General features: G+C 46.0%; 1 protein-coding gene across 2 annotated transcripts; it reads left to right on the forward strand.

The window, feature by feature from the left end:
• The first annotated feature begins 34 nt into the window (after positions 1 to 34).
• LOC101120114 (myeloid-associated differentiation marker-like) lies at positions 35 to 7289 on the forward strand. Of its 2 annotated transcripts, none has more exons than XM_060401629.1 (2): positions 35 to 4364; positions 4506 to 7289. In XM_060401629.1, the coding sequence occupies exon 1, from the start codon at positions 156 to 158 to the stop codon at positions 1056 to 1058; it is 903 nt and encodes a 300-aa protein (XP_060257612.1). In that variant the 5' UTR covers positions 35 to 155; the 3' UTR covers positions 1059 to 4364; positions 4506 to 7289. The 2 variants fall into 2 exon arrangements, with proteins under 2 accessions (XP_060257612.1, XP_042091606.1); XM_042235672.2 differs by having other exon boundaries at positions 35 to 2102.
• Positions 7290 to 21352: the final 14063 nt, after the last annotated feature.

Consider the following 21352-nt stretch of genomic DNA (forward strand, 5'->3'; position numbering starts at 1 on the left):
GGGTCTGAGTCACATATCCTGAGCCTCAGTCATCACAGGCCCCCTGAGCCTTTTCCAGGCGTCTGACTTAATCCGCCTCCAGAGCTGGACCTTTCTCCCTCAGTGAAGACCACAGCCATATCGGTGACATAGACTTGCACCACCATCACAGCACCATGAGCTTGTTCTCAGGCCTGGACTCTGTGACCATCGTGAGCTATTTCCTCCGCCTGGGGCAGCTGCTCTCCACCTGCGTGCCCTTCTCGCTGGTGGCCGTCGAGGACACCCTGCGGGAGGGCATAGGTAACTGGTGCTTCTTCGTCTGGTGCTTCTGCTTCTCTGCATCCCTCCTCATCCTCCTAACTGAGTTATGTATATTCCGGTCCCGCTTGCCCCACTATTGGGATGGTTTTCTCCATGCCTACGCCTTTTATTTTACCTTCATCTGCCTCTCAGCCTCCATCATCTTCGGCATCACCTACATCCAGTACTTGCCTCAGGGTCCTGCCCAAAACCACGCCATCACTGCCACTGCCTTCTCAGCCTTGGCATCTGTGCTTTATGCCTTGGAAGTGGCCTGGGTGTGTGCCCGGCCCGGCAATATATACTGCTTCGTGCCCACCTTTCAAGGCGTGATCAGGAGGCTGGAGCACGTCGTGGCCTGTGTCATCTTCGGCTTCATCACTAACATTGACTTGTACCGGCACCAGCCAGCCCTGATTTGCTGTGTGGTCGTGTACTCCATCTGTTTCGTCCTGGGGGCCGTGAACTTCTTTATCAATGGATGTGACTGCGATAACGACAGAAGGCTGTCCATTCCCTACCCTGGTTTCCTGGTGGGGCAGACCGTGCTCTCCATCCTCCTCTACACCACCGCGGTGGTCCTCTGGCCACTCTACCAGTTTGATGAGAATTTTGGGGGCCAGCCTCTAAGGTCCAACGATATGACTTGCAGCAGTGACCTTCCCCCCACACTGTGTGTCTGGGACCAACGACTGGCTGTGGCCATCCTGACGGCCATGAACTTGCTAGCTTACGTGGCTGACAGCGCATACATGGCCCTGGTTTTTGTAGGGTAACGCTCTGCCCACGCGTCTCCATCCCTCTCCTTAACAGAAATTTCATTACTGAGCTCTGCCTTCTCTGACGCCCTCTTCCTGGCTCCCTCTCTCCCTCCTCACACCCTTCCCCTCTCATCTCGCTCTCTTTTCTGTTCCCTTCCCTCCTTCTGCTCTGACTCCTTCCTGCTTAGGGTGGTTGCCCACATTCTCTTCTGCCCCTTTCTCTTGAAATTAAAAGACACTTACTCCTTGGAAGGAAAGTTATAACCAACCTAGACAGCATATTAAAAAGCAGATATATTACTTTGCCAACAAAGGTCCATCTAGTCAAGGCTATGGTTTTTCCAGTGGTCATGTATGGATGTGAGAGTTGGACTATAAAGAAAGCTGAGTGCTGAAGAATTGATGCTTTTGAACTGTGGTGTTGGAGAAGACTCTTGAGAGTCCCTTGGACTGCAAGGAGATCCAACCAGTCTATCCTAAAGGAGATCAGTTCCAAGTGTGCATTGGAAGGACTAATGTTGAAGCTGAAACTCCAGTACTTTGGCCACCTGATGCGAAGAGCTGACCCATTTGAAAAGACCCTGATGTTGGGAAAGATTGAAGGCAGGAGGAGAAGTTGACGACAGAGGATGAGATAGTTGGATGGCATCACCGATTCAATGGACATGAGTTTGGGTAAACTCTGGGAGTTGATGATGGACAGGAAGGCCTGGCGTGCTGCAGTCCATGAGGTCACAAAGAGTTGGACACGACTGAGCAACTGAACTGAACTGCACTGAACTTACTGTTCCATCTTTCCTATATTTTCTACTCTTTGTCCCTTTTCTGATCTTTCTTAATTTTCTCATCTCCTGTGTCCTGACCACCTCTCCCCATTTTCCTTCTTCTGATCCATCAGGACCTGAGACTCCTTCCTTCTCTGCCCACCACCCGCTCCCACCTCCTAAGGTGCTGACTCCACAGCACACAGCTCTCTGTGCAGCTGTTCACACCCTGGGCCTCTGGAGGGGCCTCATTGCAAAGCATGTCTGTCCCCTGGCAATGCCTTAGTTGATGTGGGTGAGTATGAGGCAGTGAGGTTGGGGAGCAGGGTAGATAGGGATTGGACCCTCTTTCTCCCAGTGGAGGGAGGTGTCCACTCCACCTTTCCTTTAAGTTAAAAAATAAATCTCTAGAGGTCCATAATTTCCAGCAGCAAGAGGATTAAAGCAGAGACCCTGGGTCCCTGGGACCCACATGTTGCTCCAGGTGTTCCAGCCCCACCTGAGATTGGCTCCAGAATTTTTGCAGGCTCAGTGAACACCCGCTGCCTCAAGGGCATCTTAGAGGAAGCCAGGGGTAGATACCCTTCCATCCCAACTACTCTCTGAGGAATCAAAGTAGGAGCTGGCAGAGAAACCCAGGGTCTTGAAGACACCTGTCTGCAGTGTTTGTGAGGGGAAGGGATGTGGCTCTCCTGCCTCAGTGATCAAAACAGCAGGCCCTGCCTCTGCCGGGAGAAGAGCATGGCCACTGCAGCCTTAAAGCTGATGTTACCTGGATTTCTTTTCTGGTTAGAAGGGCACGCGTTACTGGGTGGCCCTAATTTTAAGAGAGAAGGCTCCTTTCATTTTACTTTTTCTGGCGTGGTTTGAACGGGATGGGGATTTCTGCTGCCAGTCAAGGGAACTGCGTTTGTTGAATGTGTGCAGCACACACGTGTGTGTCCGTGTGCCAGCTGCTTTCTGGTGCTGCGTCTTGTTTCTTTGTGACTCAAGAATAATGAGATCCATGTAAATGTGCATCATTTTTAAAAATTCTTGGAGCTCTTGGTGCCCATCAGCCCCTGCAGTCAATCACTGCAAGAAGCGTTGTCCAGAGGTAGTGTCCCCTGTACCACGTCTACAATGTTAGTTTTTAAACTTTTAGCTCAGAGAGTAAAGAATCTGCCTGCAATGCAGGAGCCCTAGGTTTGATCCCTGGGTCAGGCAGATCCCTTGGAGAAGGGAACGGCAACCCTCTCCAGTATTCTTGCCTAGAGAATTTCATGGACAGAGGGGCGTGGTGGGCTACAGTCCCTGGGGTCGCAAAGAGTTGGACACAACCAGCAGACACACAAGATAAAAGTAAAAAAACATATGAAATCCACAGATCCTAATTACCCCAAATTTGCCTGGAGCTCAAAGCTGCCAAGCAGACTTCCTCCTCTTGCAAGCAAACCACCCTCTCAAGGAAACCCTCCCTGAGTCTCTATTCCCCTGTCTCCACCCCTCCAGCCCACCATTTACCACCCCGGCCAAATCCTAGAGAATGGCCCAGTGTTAGGAAAGAAGAGGTGGGACCCACCATAATGCCCAGCAACTGATCCCCGAGCTCTTAAAGGGGCCCTGCCAGCTCCCGGGTGCCTCCTTTTAAAGGTGTGTGTGTGTGTGTGTCTTTGTACATGCTGAGTGTGTGTGTGTATGTGTGTGTTGTGTGTGTGTGTCTTTATACATGCTGAGTGTGTCTGTGTGTGTGTTTTGTGTGTTGTGTGTGTGGTGTGTGTGGTGTGTGTGTGTGTGGTGTGTGTGGTGTATGTGTGTGATGTGTGTGTGTAGGGTGTGTGTGTGTGGGGTGTGTGTGTGTACTCTCAGCCACAAAGCCTCAGAGCCCAGCATCCTGGCGTCACCAGGGCCAGAGGGGCCAGGCCAGCAGAGCTGTGGGGGAGGGGAGGGGAAGGACCCCCTCTGCTGCCCCTCACTCCTGTTCTGGGATGAAGTGTGTGATCCTCACCCAGGGGCAGGTTGCATAGGTGGGGAGGGCTCCCAGGAAGTGGTTCCCATGGCAGAACAATATTAAGAAGTAATGTAGTAATTTCCATATTTTTAGGAAGACAAGAAAAATATAAATTTATTCTCTGCCTGTTTGGCCTCCTGCCTCACCTCTAGTGTGGATTGTGCATCCACGTTATGTGTTAACTAATCTTCCCTAAGGGCAGAAATACCTGCTCAGCCATAAAGATGAATTTTTCTTTTCCTGGTGCAGCCATGTAACTCCTTAGGAGATAACAATGCTTATTTATGACTTTATTAATACCACAAGTTCTATTACTAGTATTCTGCCTACATTACTTTTATATGACTTTTTTCTTATATTACCAAATGTTTAACGGGGCCTAAGATAAAAATAACGATGACCAAGTGACTTGAAACAATTGACCGGATGCATAGTCTGTAAGACCCATGACTGTGACAGTGTGACTCTAGATATGGGAAGAAGCAACAGGAGGGAACCATTTCCCGGAGGCTGAGGGACTTGTACGGCAGGTGGCCCAGAGGAGCTTGCTGCTGTTTCTAGGACTGGGTGAGTAAGAGCATTTGAGTGGTTTATCAGGGAAATTCTTAACTCTTGAGACAAATTCGTCAAAGATGCCTCCCAAATTTTATTGAAAATAAAACTAAAATGGACGGGATTGTGTAATAAAGAATGTTGCCCACCACTCAGGTTGACAAGAATCAAGTCATCAGCCATGGTTGTTGCTGACCTCGTATCCATCCTGGAGGGAAATCAGAGTGAAGATCTGGATGAGGTGCTTTGCTCTCTGGGAGACCCGGCAGAACCAGCCCTCAATTAAATATTCACCAGAGAAATATTTATGGACTCAGGGACTTGCATCTTCCCATACTTAGAAAAGCACTAATATCGTTAACTAAGGTATGTGTTCCTCTCAAATAGCAGTCACCTAAAAAGACCTGGTTGCATGGACCCTCTCACCAAAATCACATACATATTTGTGTATGTATGTGGCATGTTTAAAAAGCAGAGACATCACTTTGCTGACAAAGTCCATCTCGTCGACCTATGGTTTTTCCACAAGTTGTGTACACATATGACAGATGAACCATAAAGAAGGCTGAGTGCCAAAGATGCTTTCGAATTGTGGTGCTGGAGAAGACTCGAGGGTGTCCCTTGGACAGTAAGGAGATCAAAACAGTCACTCTTAAAGGAAATCAGTCCTGAATATTCATAGGAGGGACTGATGCTGAAGGACTGAAGGACTGAAGCTCCAACACTTTGGCCACGGGATGCCTACAGTTGACTCACTGGAAAAGACTCTGATGCTGGGAAGATTGAGGGCAGGAGGAGAAAGGGGAGACAGAGGATGAGATGGTTGGATGGCATCATCAACTCAAAGGACAAGTTTGAGCAAACTTGAGGAGACAGTGAGGGACAGGGAAACCTGGCGTGCTGCAGTCCACGGAGTCGCAAAGAGTTGGACACGCCTGAGCAACTGAACAACAATGACAAATGGTATTACAAAATAATGGCTATAATTCTCCTCAGCTGTTTACTGTATCCTTGTAGCTTATTTATTTTACACATGGTGGTTTGTATCTCTTACTCCTGTTTTACCCCTCCCACCTCCTCTCCCCACTGGTAATCATCAGATCTCTGTGTCTGTGAGTCTGCTTCTGGCTCGTGGATAAGTTCATTCACGTCATATTCTGGGTTCCACACACAAGTGACACCATACGGCACTTGTCTTCGCTTTCTGACTTTCTTCACTTAGTATGAGAAGCTGTAGGTTCATGTTGCTGAAAATGGCTTTATTTTAATATTTTCTTTATTTCTCATATGGAAATAGCGGGGCAGATTTGCATCTATGAAATATGGAATATTATATATTTCACATATGGAAATAAGGGGAAGATTTCCTTCTATGAAATATGGAATTTTATATATTTCCTGTATGAAAATATGGTGGCATATTTCATATGGGAAAATAGAATTTCCCATATTTCACATGTGAAAATATAGGGGCATATTGCCACATATGAAAATAGAATTTCTTATATTTCCTGTATGAATATAATGTGGCATATTGCTATTTATGAAAATAGAATTTCCTATGTTTCATGTATAAACATATGGGGGCATATTTCACATATATAAATACAATGTTCCATGTTTCATGTATGATAATATGGGTGCATATTTTATATATGAACATAAAATTTCCTATATTTCATATATGAGCATAAAATATGGGTGTATAGTTCATATATGAAAATAGAATTTTCTGTAGCTCATATATGAGAGTATGAGCAGTTCTAAAGCTTCTGATTTAGTAAATAGCATCCAGGAACCGCAGTGAAAATCATTGTGCCTTTTGAGTAATGCTTTTAAAGACTTGTGATAACTGTTCTAACTCAAGTACACTGCTTACATCTCAGTATATACATACAAAAGTCTTAATTTGAAATAGTAAGATTTCTAAGTGACTTCTATTTTAGAGAATTGTGAAATGAAATAAAAATGTAGGCATCAAAAATAATGCTAAAGTGTTTTATCAGAGAACACTGACAAAAGCAACTCAACTTAAAAAAAAAACCATATTTATCCTCTAGTTAGATTTATTGACTTGACTAATTAGTTCTTCATGAAGCAAAAATTAAGATTAAATCTACTTCATGTGATTTTAAAAAATCTCATCAAAGTTAGTTTCTTGATAGCATCTTTTATTTTTAAAAATTTCCCATTTTTATTTTGCTAATTTTTTTCTGTTGATTATTTTTTGTATTTATAGCTAGCCTTCAACTATTTTTTAAAATGAAGTACAGTTAATTTAGAGTACTATGTTTGTTTTCAGTGTACAACATGCTCATTCATCGTTTTTACTGACTATACTTGATTTAAAGGCATTACAAAATAACGCCTTTATTTCCCTCTGCTGTCTGCTGTATGCTTGTAACTTATTCATTTTATATTTAGTGGTTTGTATCTCTTAATCCCCTACCCCTATATTGGCCCTCTCACTTCACTCTTCCCACTGGTAACCATTAGTTCTCTGTGTCTGTGAGTCTGTCTCTGTTTCACGGATAATTTTATTTGTGTCATATTTTAGGTTCCACATGTAAGTTTTCTGATATGGTATTTGTGTTTCTGACTTACTTCACCTTCTATGATAATCTCAAGGTTCATGTTGCTGAAAATGGCATTATTTTAATCTTTTCTTTATTTCATATATGAAAATATGAATGGATATTCCATACATGAAAATAGAACTTTGTATATTTCATTTTTGAAAATATGGGTGGATATTTCCACACATATAAATAGAATTTTCTACATTTCATATATGAAAACATGGGTGCATATTTCCATATATGAAAATAGAATTTTCTAGATTTCCTGTAAGAAAGTATGGGTGCATATTTCCATGTGTAAAAATTGATTTTTTATATTTCCTATTTGAAAATAAAAGTTCTTATATTTCCTGTATGAAAACATGGATGCATATATCTATACAGGAGAATCTAATTTTCTATATTTCCTGTCTGAAAATATGGGAGCAGATCCTAGGGTTAGCTTTCCTGATAATGTTTTTTTCTGGCATTTGGAGACTGTCACTGTGGGTGTTGCCATTGTCCTTTCCCAAGACAGAGGAGGGGCATTCCCTCCCTTCCCGCTGCTGTCCTGCATTTGTTGTTTGTAGATGTTTGATGGTGGCCCTTCTGACTGGTGGGGACTGAGTCCTTATTGTCACTTTTGATTGTCATTCCTGAGGTAATTACAGATGCTGACGTCTTCTGTGATGGAGATTTGGTGTTTTGGATTTTTTCCCCCCTGAAATCGTGGGAGGAAAATTTACCTGTGGCAAGTGGCTTCTAGAAGGTTTGTTGTGTTTGGAATTTATTTTGGCAGTACCTGCCCCGGGACATTTCTTGAGGATAGCTGTCATGAACAGCCCGCCAGGCTTTCTGAATTGGAGCACCGGTGGTCGAGTTGAAGTTACAGGAAATGTCCACAAGGGGGCAGCCATTTCTCACGCCCGCCTCTGGACCCTCCAGCAAGGAAAGCCTAGGGAAAGTTGGCTTCCTGGGATGTGAATTGGAGTGGACTGTGCCTGACCAAACACTTAAGGGCTGGTGGCTCAGTACTTCTCCTCCCTAAAGCTTCACAACCCTCTGTTCCACTGTCCCATCCGGGGCCACAGCGTCCTGCTGAGGGTGCTGAGGTGCCAGGAGGCAGCACTCTCAGGAAGGAGGCTTGAGTTGGGAACCTCAGCACCAGGAGACGTGGTGGCTGGGTGTCTGTTGCCCCCAAGGTCCTCCAGCCCTTGATCCCACTCGAGACTCTGGTCCCAGCCAGAACACAGCAGACGGTAGGCCTTTAAGAAGGGTTAACCGAAGGGCACCGTGCCAGGTTGGGTGGACCCCACCCCAGTCCAGCAATGGAACCGAAGCTGCTCAGCCTCCAGGGCTGGGACAGCATCCCACGTCAGGGAGGCTGGAGATAATAGAGTAGGCACCACTCTTCTTTCCTTTTCTCCAACATCTTGCCGATGCTACCTTGCAGTATAGTTGATTTGCAATGTTGCGATTGCTGCCAGGGTACAGCCACCTGGTTCAGGCAGGACGTATCCGTGGAGTGTATTTGTCCTTTTTCGGATTCTTTCGCCATAGAGCTTATTGCAGAAGGTTGAGCAAGGTGCTGAGCGTCAGGTCTTTGAGGATTATCTATCTCACGGGCAATTTTCTCTGTATATGAGGAAGGAAGCGGATAATCCTTGTGGAGTGTCTCTTAGAGACACGTATTTCTGGGTATAGGTCAGAAATAGAGATTTCTGTGTGTATGCGAAAGGAAGGAAGCTGATAATCCCTGTGTATCACTGATTACAGATACACGTTTGTGCCTGCGTTAGTCAGACAACAATAAGGAGAGAAGCTTGAACCTTCCAACAGCACTGGTGGGAATGGTGAAATGGTGCTGCCGTTTTGGAAAACAGTCTGGCAGTTCCTCGAAATATCAAACTTGGAGTCACCACATGACCCAGCAATTCCACGCTTATGGATAAACCCAAACACTTGTGCACACATGTTCACAGCAGCCCAATTTCCAACAGCCAAAAGGAGGAAGCCACCCAAATGACCATCAATAAGTGATCGAACAGATACACACAGTGAGGTCCATCCACACAGTGGAATATGACTCAGCCATGAAAAGGAGTGAAGCTCCGACACAGGCTACAATGTGGATGGACCTCGAACACACAATATTCAGTGACAGAAGCAGACAGAGAAGGACACACAGCACGTGACTCCACTTATAGGAAATGTCTCGAACAGGTAAATTCACAAAAAATGAAAGTGGGTTTGTGGTGGCTAGGGGATAGGGGAGGGGGTGGATGGCTGGATGATGGATGATGGATGTGAAAGGTTGTTGCTGAACCATGAAAGACACCAGGATTCTTGACGTCTGGAGGAGAAGAATTCAATCTGAGGCCAGAGATGAGGCTTGATCGCTGAGAACTTCGGTGTAATAAAGTTTCATTAAAGCATAAAAGGGATAGAGAAAGCTTCTGACATAGACATTAGAAGGCTGCAGAAAGAGTGCCCCCTTGCTAGTCTTTCAGTCATGTTATATAGCTACTAGCAGTCTGCTAATTAAAGAAAGGCATTATCTCAAAATTCAGAGAAAGGCACCAGGCCCCTCACCCACAACATGCATTTTGAGATAACACTGGCACCAGGTGAGTCATCCTAGGCCATGAAACGATTGACATAAACCTTGAAGAAAGGCAGATTTCCACACAAATATATCGTTTCATTAACACAGATTAGGAGAAAAATGAGTATAACATACTGGTTTATCAAGTGGGTTCTGAGCCTTTAGGCGGAATTGACTTGAAGACAGAGTCCAGGGTAAATGCATAGTTTATTAACATAGTTTAAGACAAACATTTCCATAAGAAAAATGCATTGGTTAGCTCAAGGTTTGAGAAAAGTTAAGTTTAGGTAGAACCGGGTGTCATTAAGGCAACACAAAATTTTAAGAGAAACCTGTTTTTATATTTGTATACAGACGGGGTAAATATATAGCACTAGTTTGTTTCCTCCTGGCGCTTAAGAGAGAGGTAAAAATGTCTGACACTTGCAGCCTATTTCCTCCATTTGGAGACCCCTGGCCTTCCTGCCTGTTACCTTCTCAATCTCCGCTTTTCTTCTAGGAGAATTATGTTGCCTAGGGAAAGGGGCTTCATTCTCCTTCCATAACTGCTTCCGAGCTGATAAGGGGCATTGTCCCTAAATTGGTGAGGCATATTCTCCTAATCCTCATATTGAGGGTCTCTGATCCAGGGGCCCCGAGTAGTAGATGGAGGAAGCTGCGGCAGTTGCAGGAGTCTGAGCAACCATTTGTAACTTAAAAGCCTTCATGCAACTAGAAACAAATCCAGCTACACAGTTACAGATGCAGGGAGAAAACAGCAAAAACAGAACAATCAGAATTATTGTTATTAAGATAATTTTCCACAAGATAATTTTCCACCGTGGGGAACTAGTTAACGTCCAAAGTGAGGCAGTTGAGTCTTCAGGAGTATCCACAGCCTGAGTCGTCCTGTTCATGTGTTTAGTAAAATGAGTAACGTTAGTGCTCACATCAGGTATATATGTACAGCACGGGGTGTGAATCATGGCACAAATTCCTCCCTGTGAAGGTGTCAGAATATCTAAGGCCAATCTGTTTTGTAAAACCACCTTTCTAACTTGTGCTTGTTCAGCATTAAGAGCTGAAATAGCTTTTTGAGACTCTTGCAATGCCTGTTGAGTAAAATTAGTCACAGCATCCACTTGTAGCATAACATCTGTAGTTCCCAAAGAGGGAACAAACTCTGCAGCTGAAGAGCCTGAGCTTCTCCATCTTGTAAAAGAACTCCATTTTGCAAAGGTACCGGGCAAACAGACTTAGACTTTGGATATTGCCTACACTTGCCCCACTGTGCGCGAGCCAGTCAGCCCTTAGGTTAAACCTCCTGACTTTAAGTTCAAGAATTTGTGATTTACCTTGGAAGTAATGACTTACTTTTGTGATTTACCTTGGAAGTAATGAGTTACATTTGTGATTTACCTTGGAACTAATGATTTACCGTGGAAGTAAAAAAAAAACAATTAGAAATCCACACACAACCCTATAGAAGAGGGTAACCAATCAGTAGTCCTTCAGCCTGAACACCCCCTTTGTTACCCTTTCACCTGAATATTCCCTATATAAGCAGTGTAACCCAAAACTTGGGGCTCCTCTCCTTAGCCGCTGCGTCAGTAACGGTGGGAGCCCCAGCTCAAGCTCGGTAATAAAAACTCTCTTGCTTTTGCATCCGATGTCGGCTCCCTGGTGGTCATTGGGAGATTTCGTGACTTGGGCATAACACAGCCAAATAATTACACCAGTGAAATACAGACTTTGCCCACCGAGTTTTAAGGTGTGGTAAGTTGGCTGGCTTTTCTGGAAGCTCTGAAAATATGAAGCCGTGAGTAAAAGCTAGACCTAGGGTGCATCTCACTATCCAGCCAGGGGGAAGCCATGCCCATAGGTAAGAGCCACATACCAAAAGGTCCCTTTTGGAGCAAGCCAGCATGACTGAGATATCCAGTCCCAATCAGTGCTTGGCCAGGCAGAGGGAGGACCTGAACTGGGGTTGGAAAACATGGGAATGATTACACTGCATATTTCCTGAGGCAAAAATCCCAATTTTTCCAATCATTATAATTAAGTTGTTGGCTAACTTCTGGGGATGGCTCTATTTGTTCCCAGCAAATAGGCGCACTAGATATTAAACGTCCTTTTTCAGGAGTTAGCCATATAACCTCATCCCGTATTTGATAAACGTCAGGTAAAAAGCCACCATATCTAGACCCATTTACCTTATGTGTAGTGAAATAGTCATTAAACCGAGACAATGTATAATCAAAATTAAAAGTCACCTTATGTCCATAAAGTACAAAGTGTTGCACCAGTCCATCTTAGGGTTGTTAGATGTCATCAGATTAAGAAGAGGCATCGTATATGATTGCTGTCGAAGGTATTTGCAGTCTTGGAGAAAGTCTTTTCCTTGAAATGGAGATGTCCACCAAGGGAAGCCTTCCACTGATGAAGAGAGCAGCGCTCCGCAGACCCAGCAGTTAGATCAGTTGTGAAATGCAGCGTAGGAGCCCAGGACAGGAAGGCATTGTCTTGAGGATCAAACGGCACACTCAGGACGTTTGGGGTCAGTAGAAGTAGGCTCACATAGATGTTCAGGCCCATCTGAAAAGTACAAAGTCAGAGCATAGAAAGTGAAGACATAAAATGACGTCACTTAGTTCTGGTCAGGGTGCCACCTCTTAACTCGAGTGTGAGGCACCCACGAATCAATTCCTGCCACTTTGACAGCTGTGGGAGAAGAAAGAATAACCTGGTAAGGACCTTTCCAGAGGGGCTCGAGGGACTGGCCTCCAGATCCCAATATTTTTACCAGGACCTCGGTTCCTGGCTCAAATAGAGGCTTGCTGGACTCAGAGGCTGGGTCAGGAGTCACCCCCCAGAGTTTCGTTAATGCCTGTTGAAAAGCTGAGAGCTGAGTTACATATTTAGTTAATTCTAAGGCTTCAGGGTCTATAACAATGTCTGTGCATAAAAAAGACCTTCCATAAATACATTCAAAGGGGGACAGTCCCTCCTTTTGAGGGGCAGTCCGAGCCCTCATTAAAGCTATGGGTAGGACTTTAATCCAACTGTCCTGCGTCTCTTGAGTTAATTTGCGCAGATGTCTTTTGATAGTGTCATTAGCTTTTTCAACCTTTCCTGAGGATTGGGGTCTCCAGGAACAGTGTAAGTGATATTCTATTCCTAGAGCTTTAGACACCCCCTGAGTTACAGCAGCTTTAAAGGCGGAGCCATTGTCACTCTGAAGGCCCCGTGGCAGCCCAAACGTGGGGATAATTTCATGGGTTAAAATTCTTATAACCTCCTTAGCCTGTTCACCACGACAGGGAAAATCCTCAATCCATCCAGTAAAAGCCTCCACCCAAACTTGTAAGCAAGAATATGCATTAGCTTTTGGCATATGAGTAAAATCAATTTCCCGGTCCTCGCCAGGATTCCACTTCATTGTAATCCAGATTTTGCTAGATTTTAAGCCTTTGGATTATTTTTCTGACAAACTTCACATATTCTGATAATGTTCTTTAAAGTGTTCACTACATTTTTACCTTCAAACAAACGAGAAGCCATCTGGTAAGTACTCTCTACACCTAAAAGTGTGTAAGCCCTTAAGAATTTTCCACTGAGCATTTTCAGGAATTAATCATCCATCCTCGGACTGTAACCATCCTTTAGCAGTAATCTTTGCTCCTCTTTTCTCATATCTTTCTAATTCTTCCAGTATATTGTGTTTTTTTTCTGTTTCACAGGACCTGTCCTGATCAAAGGCTTCTGCAGGGAAGGGGTTTCTTAAAGTGCCACTTTTCTGGCTTGAGTCAGCCAACTGATTACCTTCAGCTACTTTACTCCCATCCCTGCTGTGCCCTTTGCAATGCATAACAGCTACTTCTTTAGGACAATAGATAGCAGTTAAAAGTCTCTCAGTCTCTCTGAAATGCTTAATAGGTTCTTCTGTTGCTGTTTCAAACTGTCTTCCTTTCCATATTGCAGCATGAGCGTGTAAGGTCAAATAAACATACTTAGAATCAGTGTAGATATTTATCCGCTGTCCTTTGCTTAGCTCTAGAGCTCAGGTCAGAGCCACAATCTGCTAACTGAGCACTGGTTCCCTGGGGGAGAGATTTTGCTTCTAAAACCCGTTCAGCCATCACCACGGCGTAACCTGCTTCGTGCTTCCCATCCTGAACTAAAGAATTGCCATCTGTAAATATTTCAGTGTCAGGATTGCCTAATGGGGTGTCCATTAGATTTTCCTGAGCTGCATAGTTTAAAGTTAGAAATTGGGAACAATTGTGATCAGGTGTTTCATTTTCCTTCTCAGGAAGGAAAGTGGCAGGATTTAAATTTCCACATACTTTAAGCTTAGTTATCGGTCCTTCTAACAACAATGACTGATATTTAAGAAGCTGACTGTCATCCAAGTATTAACCTTAGAGTTTAAGAGTCCACTCACATCATGAGAAGTCAGTACAGTAAGATTTCATCCATTAATTATTTTGAGTTCTTCAGGTGTTAATAAAGCCGCTGCCCCAATTACTGTTAGGCAGTGGGGCCACCCACGTGAAATCACATCTAATTCTCTGCTTAGATAAGCAATAGGTTGCTGGTGAGGCCCTCAGGGTTGTGTCAAAACTCCCAAGGCTATACTTTTTCTTTCAGTGACAAACAAATTAAATTCTGACCCTGTGGGCAAGCTCAAAGCAGGATCTTGCAGGAAAGCAGTCTGAAGAGGCTTAAAAGCCTTTTGAGTATCTGGAGACCAAACCAGTTTGTCGGTTTGGGCCTGCTGAGTCTCAGTTATAAGTTTATATAAAGGCCGGGCAAGTTCCCTATAACCCAGAATCTAAATGTGTCAGTAGCCTGTGATTCCCCAAAATCCTCTCAATTGTCTTAAAGTTATAGGAAGGGAGTGCTTTAATATAGGCTTAGTTCTCTCAGGGCCTATAGTCCTAGTCCCTTCTGATATGATTAGGCCCAGATATCTACCAGATTGTTGACAAAGCTGAGCCTTTTCCCTTGATGCCTTGTAACCGCAGCCTGTCAGAGAGTTAAAGAAATCTGAGGCTCTCGCGAACAAGCTTCCTCTCTCTCAGCGCAGAGCAGAATAGCATCTGCATATTGTAGCGCCACTGCTTCGGAGCTATTCAAGTTTTGTAGATTTCCTGACAAACTTTACCCAAATAGGTGAGGGCTGTCACGAAATCCCTGGGGCAAAAATGTTCAGGTTAACTGAAAAGCTGGCTGCATAGGGTCTTCAAAGGCAAATAGAAATTGACTTTCCTCCGCGAAAGGCACTGAATGGAAAGCATCTTTTAAATCAATCACTGAGAAATATTTGCCTCGTTCAGGAATTTCAGACAATAGAGTATAAGGATTAGGCACACGGGGTATAAAGGAGCTACAGTCTCATTTATTTTTCATGAATCTTGAACTAGTCTCCATCTACTACTTGATTTCTTTATACCCAAAATAGGAGTGTTGCATGGACTGTTACAGGGAATTAATAGCCTCTGCTCCTTTAAATTCTCAATGATAGGTTTTAACCCTTCCTTAACCTCAGGCTTCAGTGGATACTGCTTCTTATATGGAAATAAGTGTGGGTCTTCTTTAAGCTCTGGGGATCAAATCTATCCCAGTTTTTCAGGATACAGTTCAAAGGAGTGAGGCTGAAATTGTTAGTTCCCATTTGTAAGAGAGAGAAAAAAGCATTGGAGACCCCTGACCTTCCTGCAAGTTAGCCTCTCAGATGGATGGATGGATGATGGATGGATGGATTTGTTGCAGGAAGGGGGACCCCTTCCAGGGCCCAAAACTGGACTCTTGTCTAACACTTGGAAAAGAATTGTCCGAGGAGACACTGACAGGACCAAACTGAAGCCAGGACAGGCTCTAAGGGGCAGGCGAGGCCTGAGGAAAGCTGAGGCTCTGGGAACTCCCGCAGGCAGTGTAGCTAGACCAATCAGAAAAATCCCCGTAGGCCCCCGCCCACGCCAGACCCGAGCCAATCCAGATAGGGATGCGAGGTTTAAAAGTCCCCCACGCGCATACGGTTTAACCAATCAGCTATGCTGTTACAGAAACAAAGAACCGTCTGTATAAAAGTATATGTGATTCAGAGCTCGGGGCTCTTGTCGGATTCCACTGTGCTGGATGAAACCTGGGCCCTGGCTCAAGCTAGTAATAAACCCCTTTATGCTTTTGCATTGCTGTGGACGTCTTATTCTCTCAGTTTGGGGGACTCGGACTCTGGGCATAACAACACGTGCTGACAAAGCAAGAGATTTTATTGGGAAAGGGCACCCAGATGGAGAGCAGGAGGGTAAGGGAACCAGGAGAACTGCTCTGCCATGTGGCTTGCAGACTCGGGTTTTATGGTGATGGGATTAGCTTCCGGGGTGGTCTTTGGCCAATCATTCTAATTCAGTCTTTCCTGGTGGCGCACGCATCGCTCAGCCAAGATGGATGCTAGCAAGAGGGATTCTGGGAAGTGGGCAGACACGCGGTGTCTCCTTTCGACCTTTCCCGAACCCTTCCGGTTGATGGTGGCTTCTTAGTTCTGTATTCCTTATCAGGATCTCCTGTCATAAAACAACTCATGCAAATGGTTACCATGGTGCCTGGCCAGGGTGGGCGGTTTCAATCAGTGTGCTTCCCCTAACAGATTGATCGGTGGGTGGATGGGTGGATGGATGGATGATGGATGATGGATGATGGGTAGATGGATGGGTGGATTAATGATGGATGATGGATGGGTGAATGGATGGGTGTTGGATGGATGGATGCTGGATGCTGGATGGGTGAATGCATGGATGAATGGATGGATGGATGATGGATGATGGATAATGGGTAGATGGATGTGTGGATGGGTGGATGGATGAGAGAAGGGGTAGACAGAATGTGGTCCACTCACACAGTGGACTATGACTCGGCCATGAAAAGGAGTGAAGCTCTGACACAGGCTACAGTGGGGATGAACGTGAACACACACTGCTCAGCGAGAGAAGCAGGCCCAGAAGGACGCACTGTTTTGGTCTGCCCGGGCAGCCATAGCAAAACAGAAGGCTGGGGGCTTCAGAAACAGGAACCCATTTCCTACAGCTCTGTAGCCCAGACGTCTGAGATCAGGGCGTCAGGATGGTCAGGTTCTGGTGAAGCTCTGTTCTTGGTGGGGGCCGGGGTTTTTACTGCATCCTCACATGGAGGAAGGGGGGTCTCTTTCATAAAAGCACTAATCCCATTCATGGGGTCTCCACTCTCATCACCTCCTCACACCATCACCTTGGGGGTTAGGTTTCAACATGTGCATTTTGAGGGGGACACCAACATACAGCCCAGAATAATCACAAACTATATGACTGCATTTATAATAAACATCCAGAACAGGCAAGTCCAGAGACAGGGAGTGGGTGAGTGGGGCCAGGCTCTAGGGGAGGGGAAGGGCAAGGGGAGGACCTGAATAAACCCTGCACCTTAGGATGTTCAGGAATAAGCCAGTTCTGACTCCATGTTGGAACTGTGTCTTTGACTTGCTCTCTCTTACTTTTGTTACTATAATCACACATAATGGCCTGCCTCAGAGAATCCCGCCCCTCTGCCTGCCTCTTAAAGTGCCTTTGTTCAGAACCCTGTCCACCTGTGGATGGCAGGAAGGAAGAGATTAACATATCCCCTGCCTGAGGCTTGGTGTTCTCCCAAGGTATTTGCAAGATTAACAACTTTTTTAGTTTGCTTCCTCACCTCCTCCTCTAATTCATAAAAGAACCTGGCATCCAGAACCCAACAACAGGGTTATTTGGAGACATTAATCGGCCGTTATTTTCATCAGCCGGCACTTAGGATACAGTCATATCCTTGCCTCAACACCCGTGCCATGTGGCGAGCATAGCGAGCTTGGACCCCTGACACCTGTCCTCGGCTGACTTTAATCTGCATCCTAAGCAGCTCTGTGCCAACTGCAGAGAGGGAGCCTGTTCACAGGGCCCTCCCAGGGCACAGGGCTCACATGAGCAGACCCCTCCCAGGGCAGGGGGCCCGTCTGGGCTGGGCTCAGCACACAGGTACCCTGCATGGAACCCTCATACAGAGCACCCCCAGCCCTCTTCCTGGTCAGAGCTGGCCCTGAACACCTCAGAGCAGGACCTGGACTAACAAACAGCCACTCCTGGGCAGGTCAGTGACCTTGGGGTTCACTCTGTGTGGCCTCCTTCCGGCAGGTCTGCCACAGGTTCCACTGCAGCCGGGGCCCTGGGCTCCTGCCTCCAACCACCACCCTTCCTCGCCCTGACTCCTGGGCTCCTCTCTTTAGGAGAAGATCTTCTTGAAATTCTCTCCCACTCGTGGGCCAGAAAAAAAGACTAGAAATGAAACCAGAGCTGCAGCCCCATGTCCATCTTGACCCTCAGGCCCACACCTGTTCCTTGCACCTGTCAGGCACAACAAGACCCATTTTCTGCAACTGTGAGCCCTGGTGGGTGAGGACTGGCTGACTGGATGAGTCGGCCAGCCCTTCCCAGCAATGCCTGGGCTGAGGTCTTTATAAACAACCCCCTCCAGACAACGGGCCTTCTCTGGTGGCTCGGCTGGTAAGTGAGATAACCTGCAATACACGAGACGTGAGTTGGACCTCTGGCTCAGAAAGATCCCCTGGAGAAAGAAATAGCAACCCAGTCCAGTATTCCTGCCTGAGAAATCCCATGGACAGAGGAGTCTGGCAGGCTACCGTCCATGAGGTCACAAGAATCTGACATGACTTAGCAGCTAAACCACCACCGCTTCCACAGTAGCTCAGCTGGTAAAGAATCCGCATGCAAGGCAGATCTGGATTCAGTCCCAGGTTGGGAAGCTCCTCTGCAGAAGGGAATGGCCACCCACTCCAGTATTCTGGCCTGGAGAATTCCATGGACTGTATAGTCCCTGGGGTCGCAAAGAGTCAGACACAACTGAGCAACTTTCACTTGGAAAAAACCACCCCCTCCAGGCAGCAAGAGTGCCTGCAGCGGCACCTAACCCCATCTTCTCTGCCCCTCAGGAGCGCAGCTGGGCTAGTGAGAAGGAGTGAGGGGTCACACATTGTGGGCTGATTTCTTATTTTGGGTTTCTTTTGCACTGTTCTAAGAGCTGGGCCCCAAAAGAACTTCCTATGATGAGTGACAAAGCTTCTACTGCCTATATCTTCCTCTAGAATTTCACAGTATCTGACCTTACAATTAGATCTTTATCTTGAATATCTGTTGCTAAGTCGTGTCCAACTCTTTTATATTCCCATGGACCATAGCCTGGCAGGCTCTGCTCTGCATGGGATTTCTCAGGCAAGAATACTGGAGTGGGTTGCCATTCTCTTCTCCAGGGAATCTTCCTGACCCAGGGATTCATACCCAAGTTTGTTGCATTGACAGGTGAGCTCTTTAATACTGAGCCATAATAAGGTGAGATCTTTATCTTTGTTGGTCAGTGACTCAGTCGTGTCCGACTCTTTGCGACCCCATGGACTATAGCACGCCAGAATTCCCTGTCCATCACCATCCCCCAGAGTTTTCTTAAACTCATGTTCATTGAGTCAGTGATTCCATCTAACCATCTCATCCTATGTCATCCCCTTCTCCCCCTGCTTTCAATCTTTCCCAGTATCAGGGTCTTTTCAAATGAGTCAGTTCTTCGCATCAGGTGACCAAAGTATTGGAGCTTCAGTTTCAGCATCAGTCCGTCCAATGAATATTTAGGACTGATTTCCTTTAGGATTGGCTGGCTTGAATCTCCTTGCAGTCCAAAGGACTCTCAAGAGTCTTCTCCTACACCACAGTTCAAAAGCATCAATTCTTTGGGGCTCAGCTTTCTTTATGGTCCAACTCTTATATCCATACATGACTGGAAAAACCATAGCTTTGACTAGATGGACCTTTGCAGGCAAAGTGATGTCTCTGCTCCTTAATGTTATCATTATGCGGCTGCCTTCTTCAGTTATGACACACACAGCATGTCTCTTTCTCTGGATTCTTTTACCACAGAGGAATTGCAGAAGGGCTAGCAAAGTTCCCTGTGCTGAGCGCCAGGTCTTTGTGGAGTATCTGTTAGAGATGCAGATTTCTGTGCATATGCTAAAGACACGGATTTTGGTACATGTGTTAGGCATGCAGGCTTGTTTATATCTGGAGGAAGCAAGGAAGCAGACAGTTTTGCAGGCTATCTCTTACAGACATAGACTTCTGCTCATGTTGGTGATACAGACTTCTGTGTATTCTTACAGGTTCTGAGATTTTTGCATTTATGGGAGGAAAGTAATAAAGAAGTGAAAGTGTTGGTTGCTCTGTCGTGTCCAGCTCTTTGCCACCCCTGCCAGGCTCCTCTCCATGGAATTCTCCAGGCAAGAATACTGGAGTGAGTAGCCATTTCCTTCTCCAGGGGATCTTCCCAACCCAGGGATCAAAGCCAGGTCCCCTGCATCGCAGGTAGATTCTTTACTGCCTGAGCCACCAGGGAAGCCCACTTCTGGGAGGAAAGTGTTATGCCCAAGTCGAGAAATCTCCCAATGGCCACCAGGGAGCCAATATCCGATGCAAAAAGAAGTTTTTATTACCAAGCTTGAGCTGGGACTCCCACCGTTACCGACGCAGTGGCTATAGGCAGGAGTCTTGGGTTACATTGCTTATATAGGGAATATTCAGGTAAAGGGGGATTTTCAGGCTGAGGGACATCTGATTGGTTACCTTCTTCTATAGGGTTGTGTGTTGATTCCTGATGGTTTTTGCCTTCAAGGAAAACCACAAGTTCCTGAACGTAAAGTCAGGAGGTTTAACCTGAGGGCCAATTGGCTCGTGGGCAGTGGGGCAATGTTGGGTAATATCCAAAGTCTAAGTCTTTTTGCCCAGAACTTTACAAAATGGAGTTCTTTTACAAGATGGAGTAGCTTAGGCTCTCCAAAAGGGCAAGGAAAGAAGAAAGGAGGTACTCCTTTGGGATTATCTGTTTTAGATACAGATTTCTGTGTATGTGTTGGTCCCGACCTCCTAATTCATCCTTGCTCTTTCAACTGTTTTGGAACCCTCTGTCTGTGTTGGAATTCTCAGCGTCTCTTTTTGTGTTGTAAATTAGTCTGTCTACTTCCTGTTAAAGTTTGCCTAGTATTCACATCATATGCTCTTTTCTCCCTCTGCCTGCCTGACTGGTGTTGACCCTCCACGGTCCACCCTTGCGGTGACCCGTGGATAATCTCATAGCTGCAGCGGCGGTTCTCGTGGCTGAGCTGCGGTCTGCTGTGTGTGCGCACCACGTCTTCTTTGAGCCTTAATGTGTCGGTAGGCGTTCTGCTGGATCTGTGTCTTGGCTACTGTGAGCAGTGCTGCAGTGAGTGTTGGGTGCGTGTGGGTTTTCGAATGATGGTTTTCTCGGGATATAGGCCAGGTGTGGGAACGTCAGATCCTAGGCTTAGCTTTCTGGAAAGTGTTTTTTTTCCCCTGACACAGGGAGGCTGTCCTTTCCAGCGGCTGTTGCCAATGTCCATTCCCACATACTGGGTCGGTGGGTCTCTCCTCCCGGCTCGCTCCTGCGTGGCTGCTTGTCACGTGTGAGAATGGCCTTCCCGAGCGGTGGGATTCGATTTGTCATTGTCACTTTGATTTGCATCCTCCCGTAATAATTAGGGATTTCAGCATCTTATCCTGGAGAAGGAAATAGCAACCCACTCCAGTGTTCTTGCCTGGAGAGTCCCATGCGCAGAGGAGCCTGGTGGGCTGCTGTCCATGGGGTCACACAGAGTCAGAGGCAACTGAAGCGACTTAGCATGCATGCATGCATTGGAGAGGCAAATGGCAACCCACTCCAGTATTCTTGCCTGGAGAATCCCAGGGACAGAAGAGCCTGGTGGGCTGCCATCT

Source organism: Ovis aries, chromosome 18 (assembly GCF_016772045.2).
Source record: "Ovis aries strain OAR_USU_Benz2616 breed Rambouillet chromosome 18, ARS-UI_Ramb_v3.0, whole genome shotgun sequence".
Lineage (NCBI taxonomy): Eukaryota > Metazoa > Chordata > Mammalia > Artiodactyla > Bovidae > Ovis > Ovis aries.

What these genes read in the sequence shown, in the direction of transcription:
- LOC101120114 (XM_060401629.1), top strand. Translation starts at nt 156, where the DNA reads ATGAGCTTGTTCTCAGGCCTGGACTCTGTGACCATCGTGAGCTATTTC.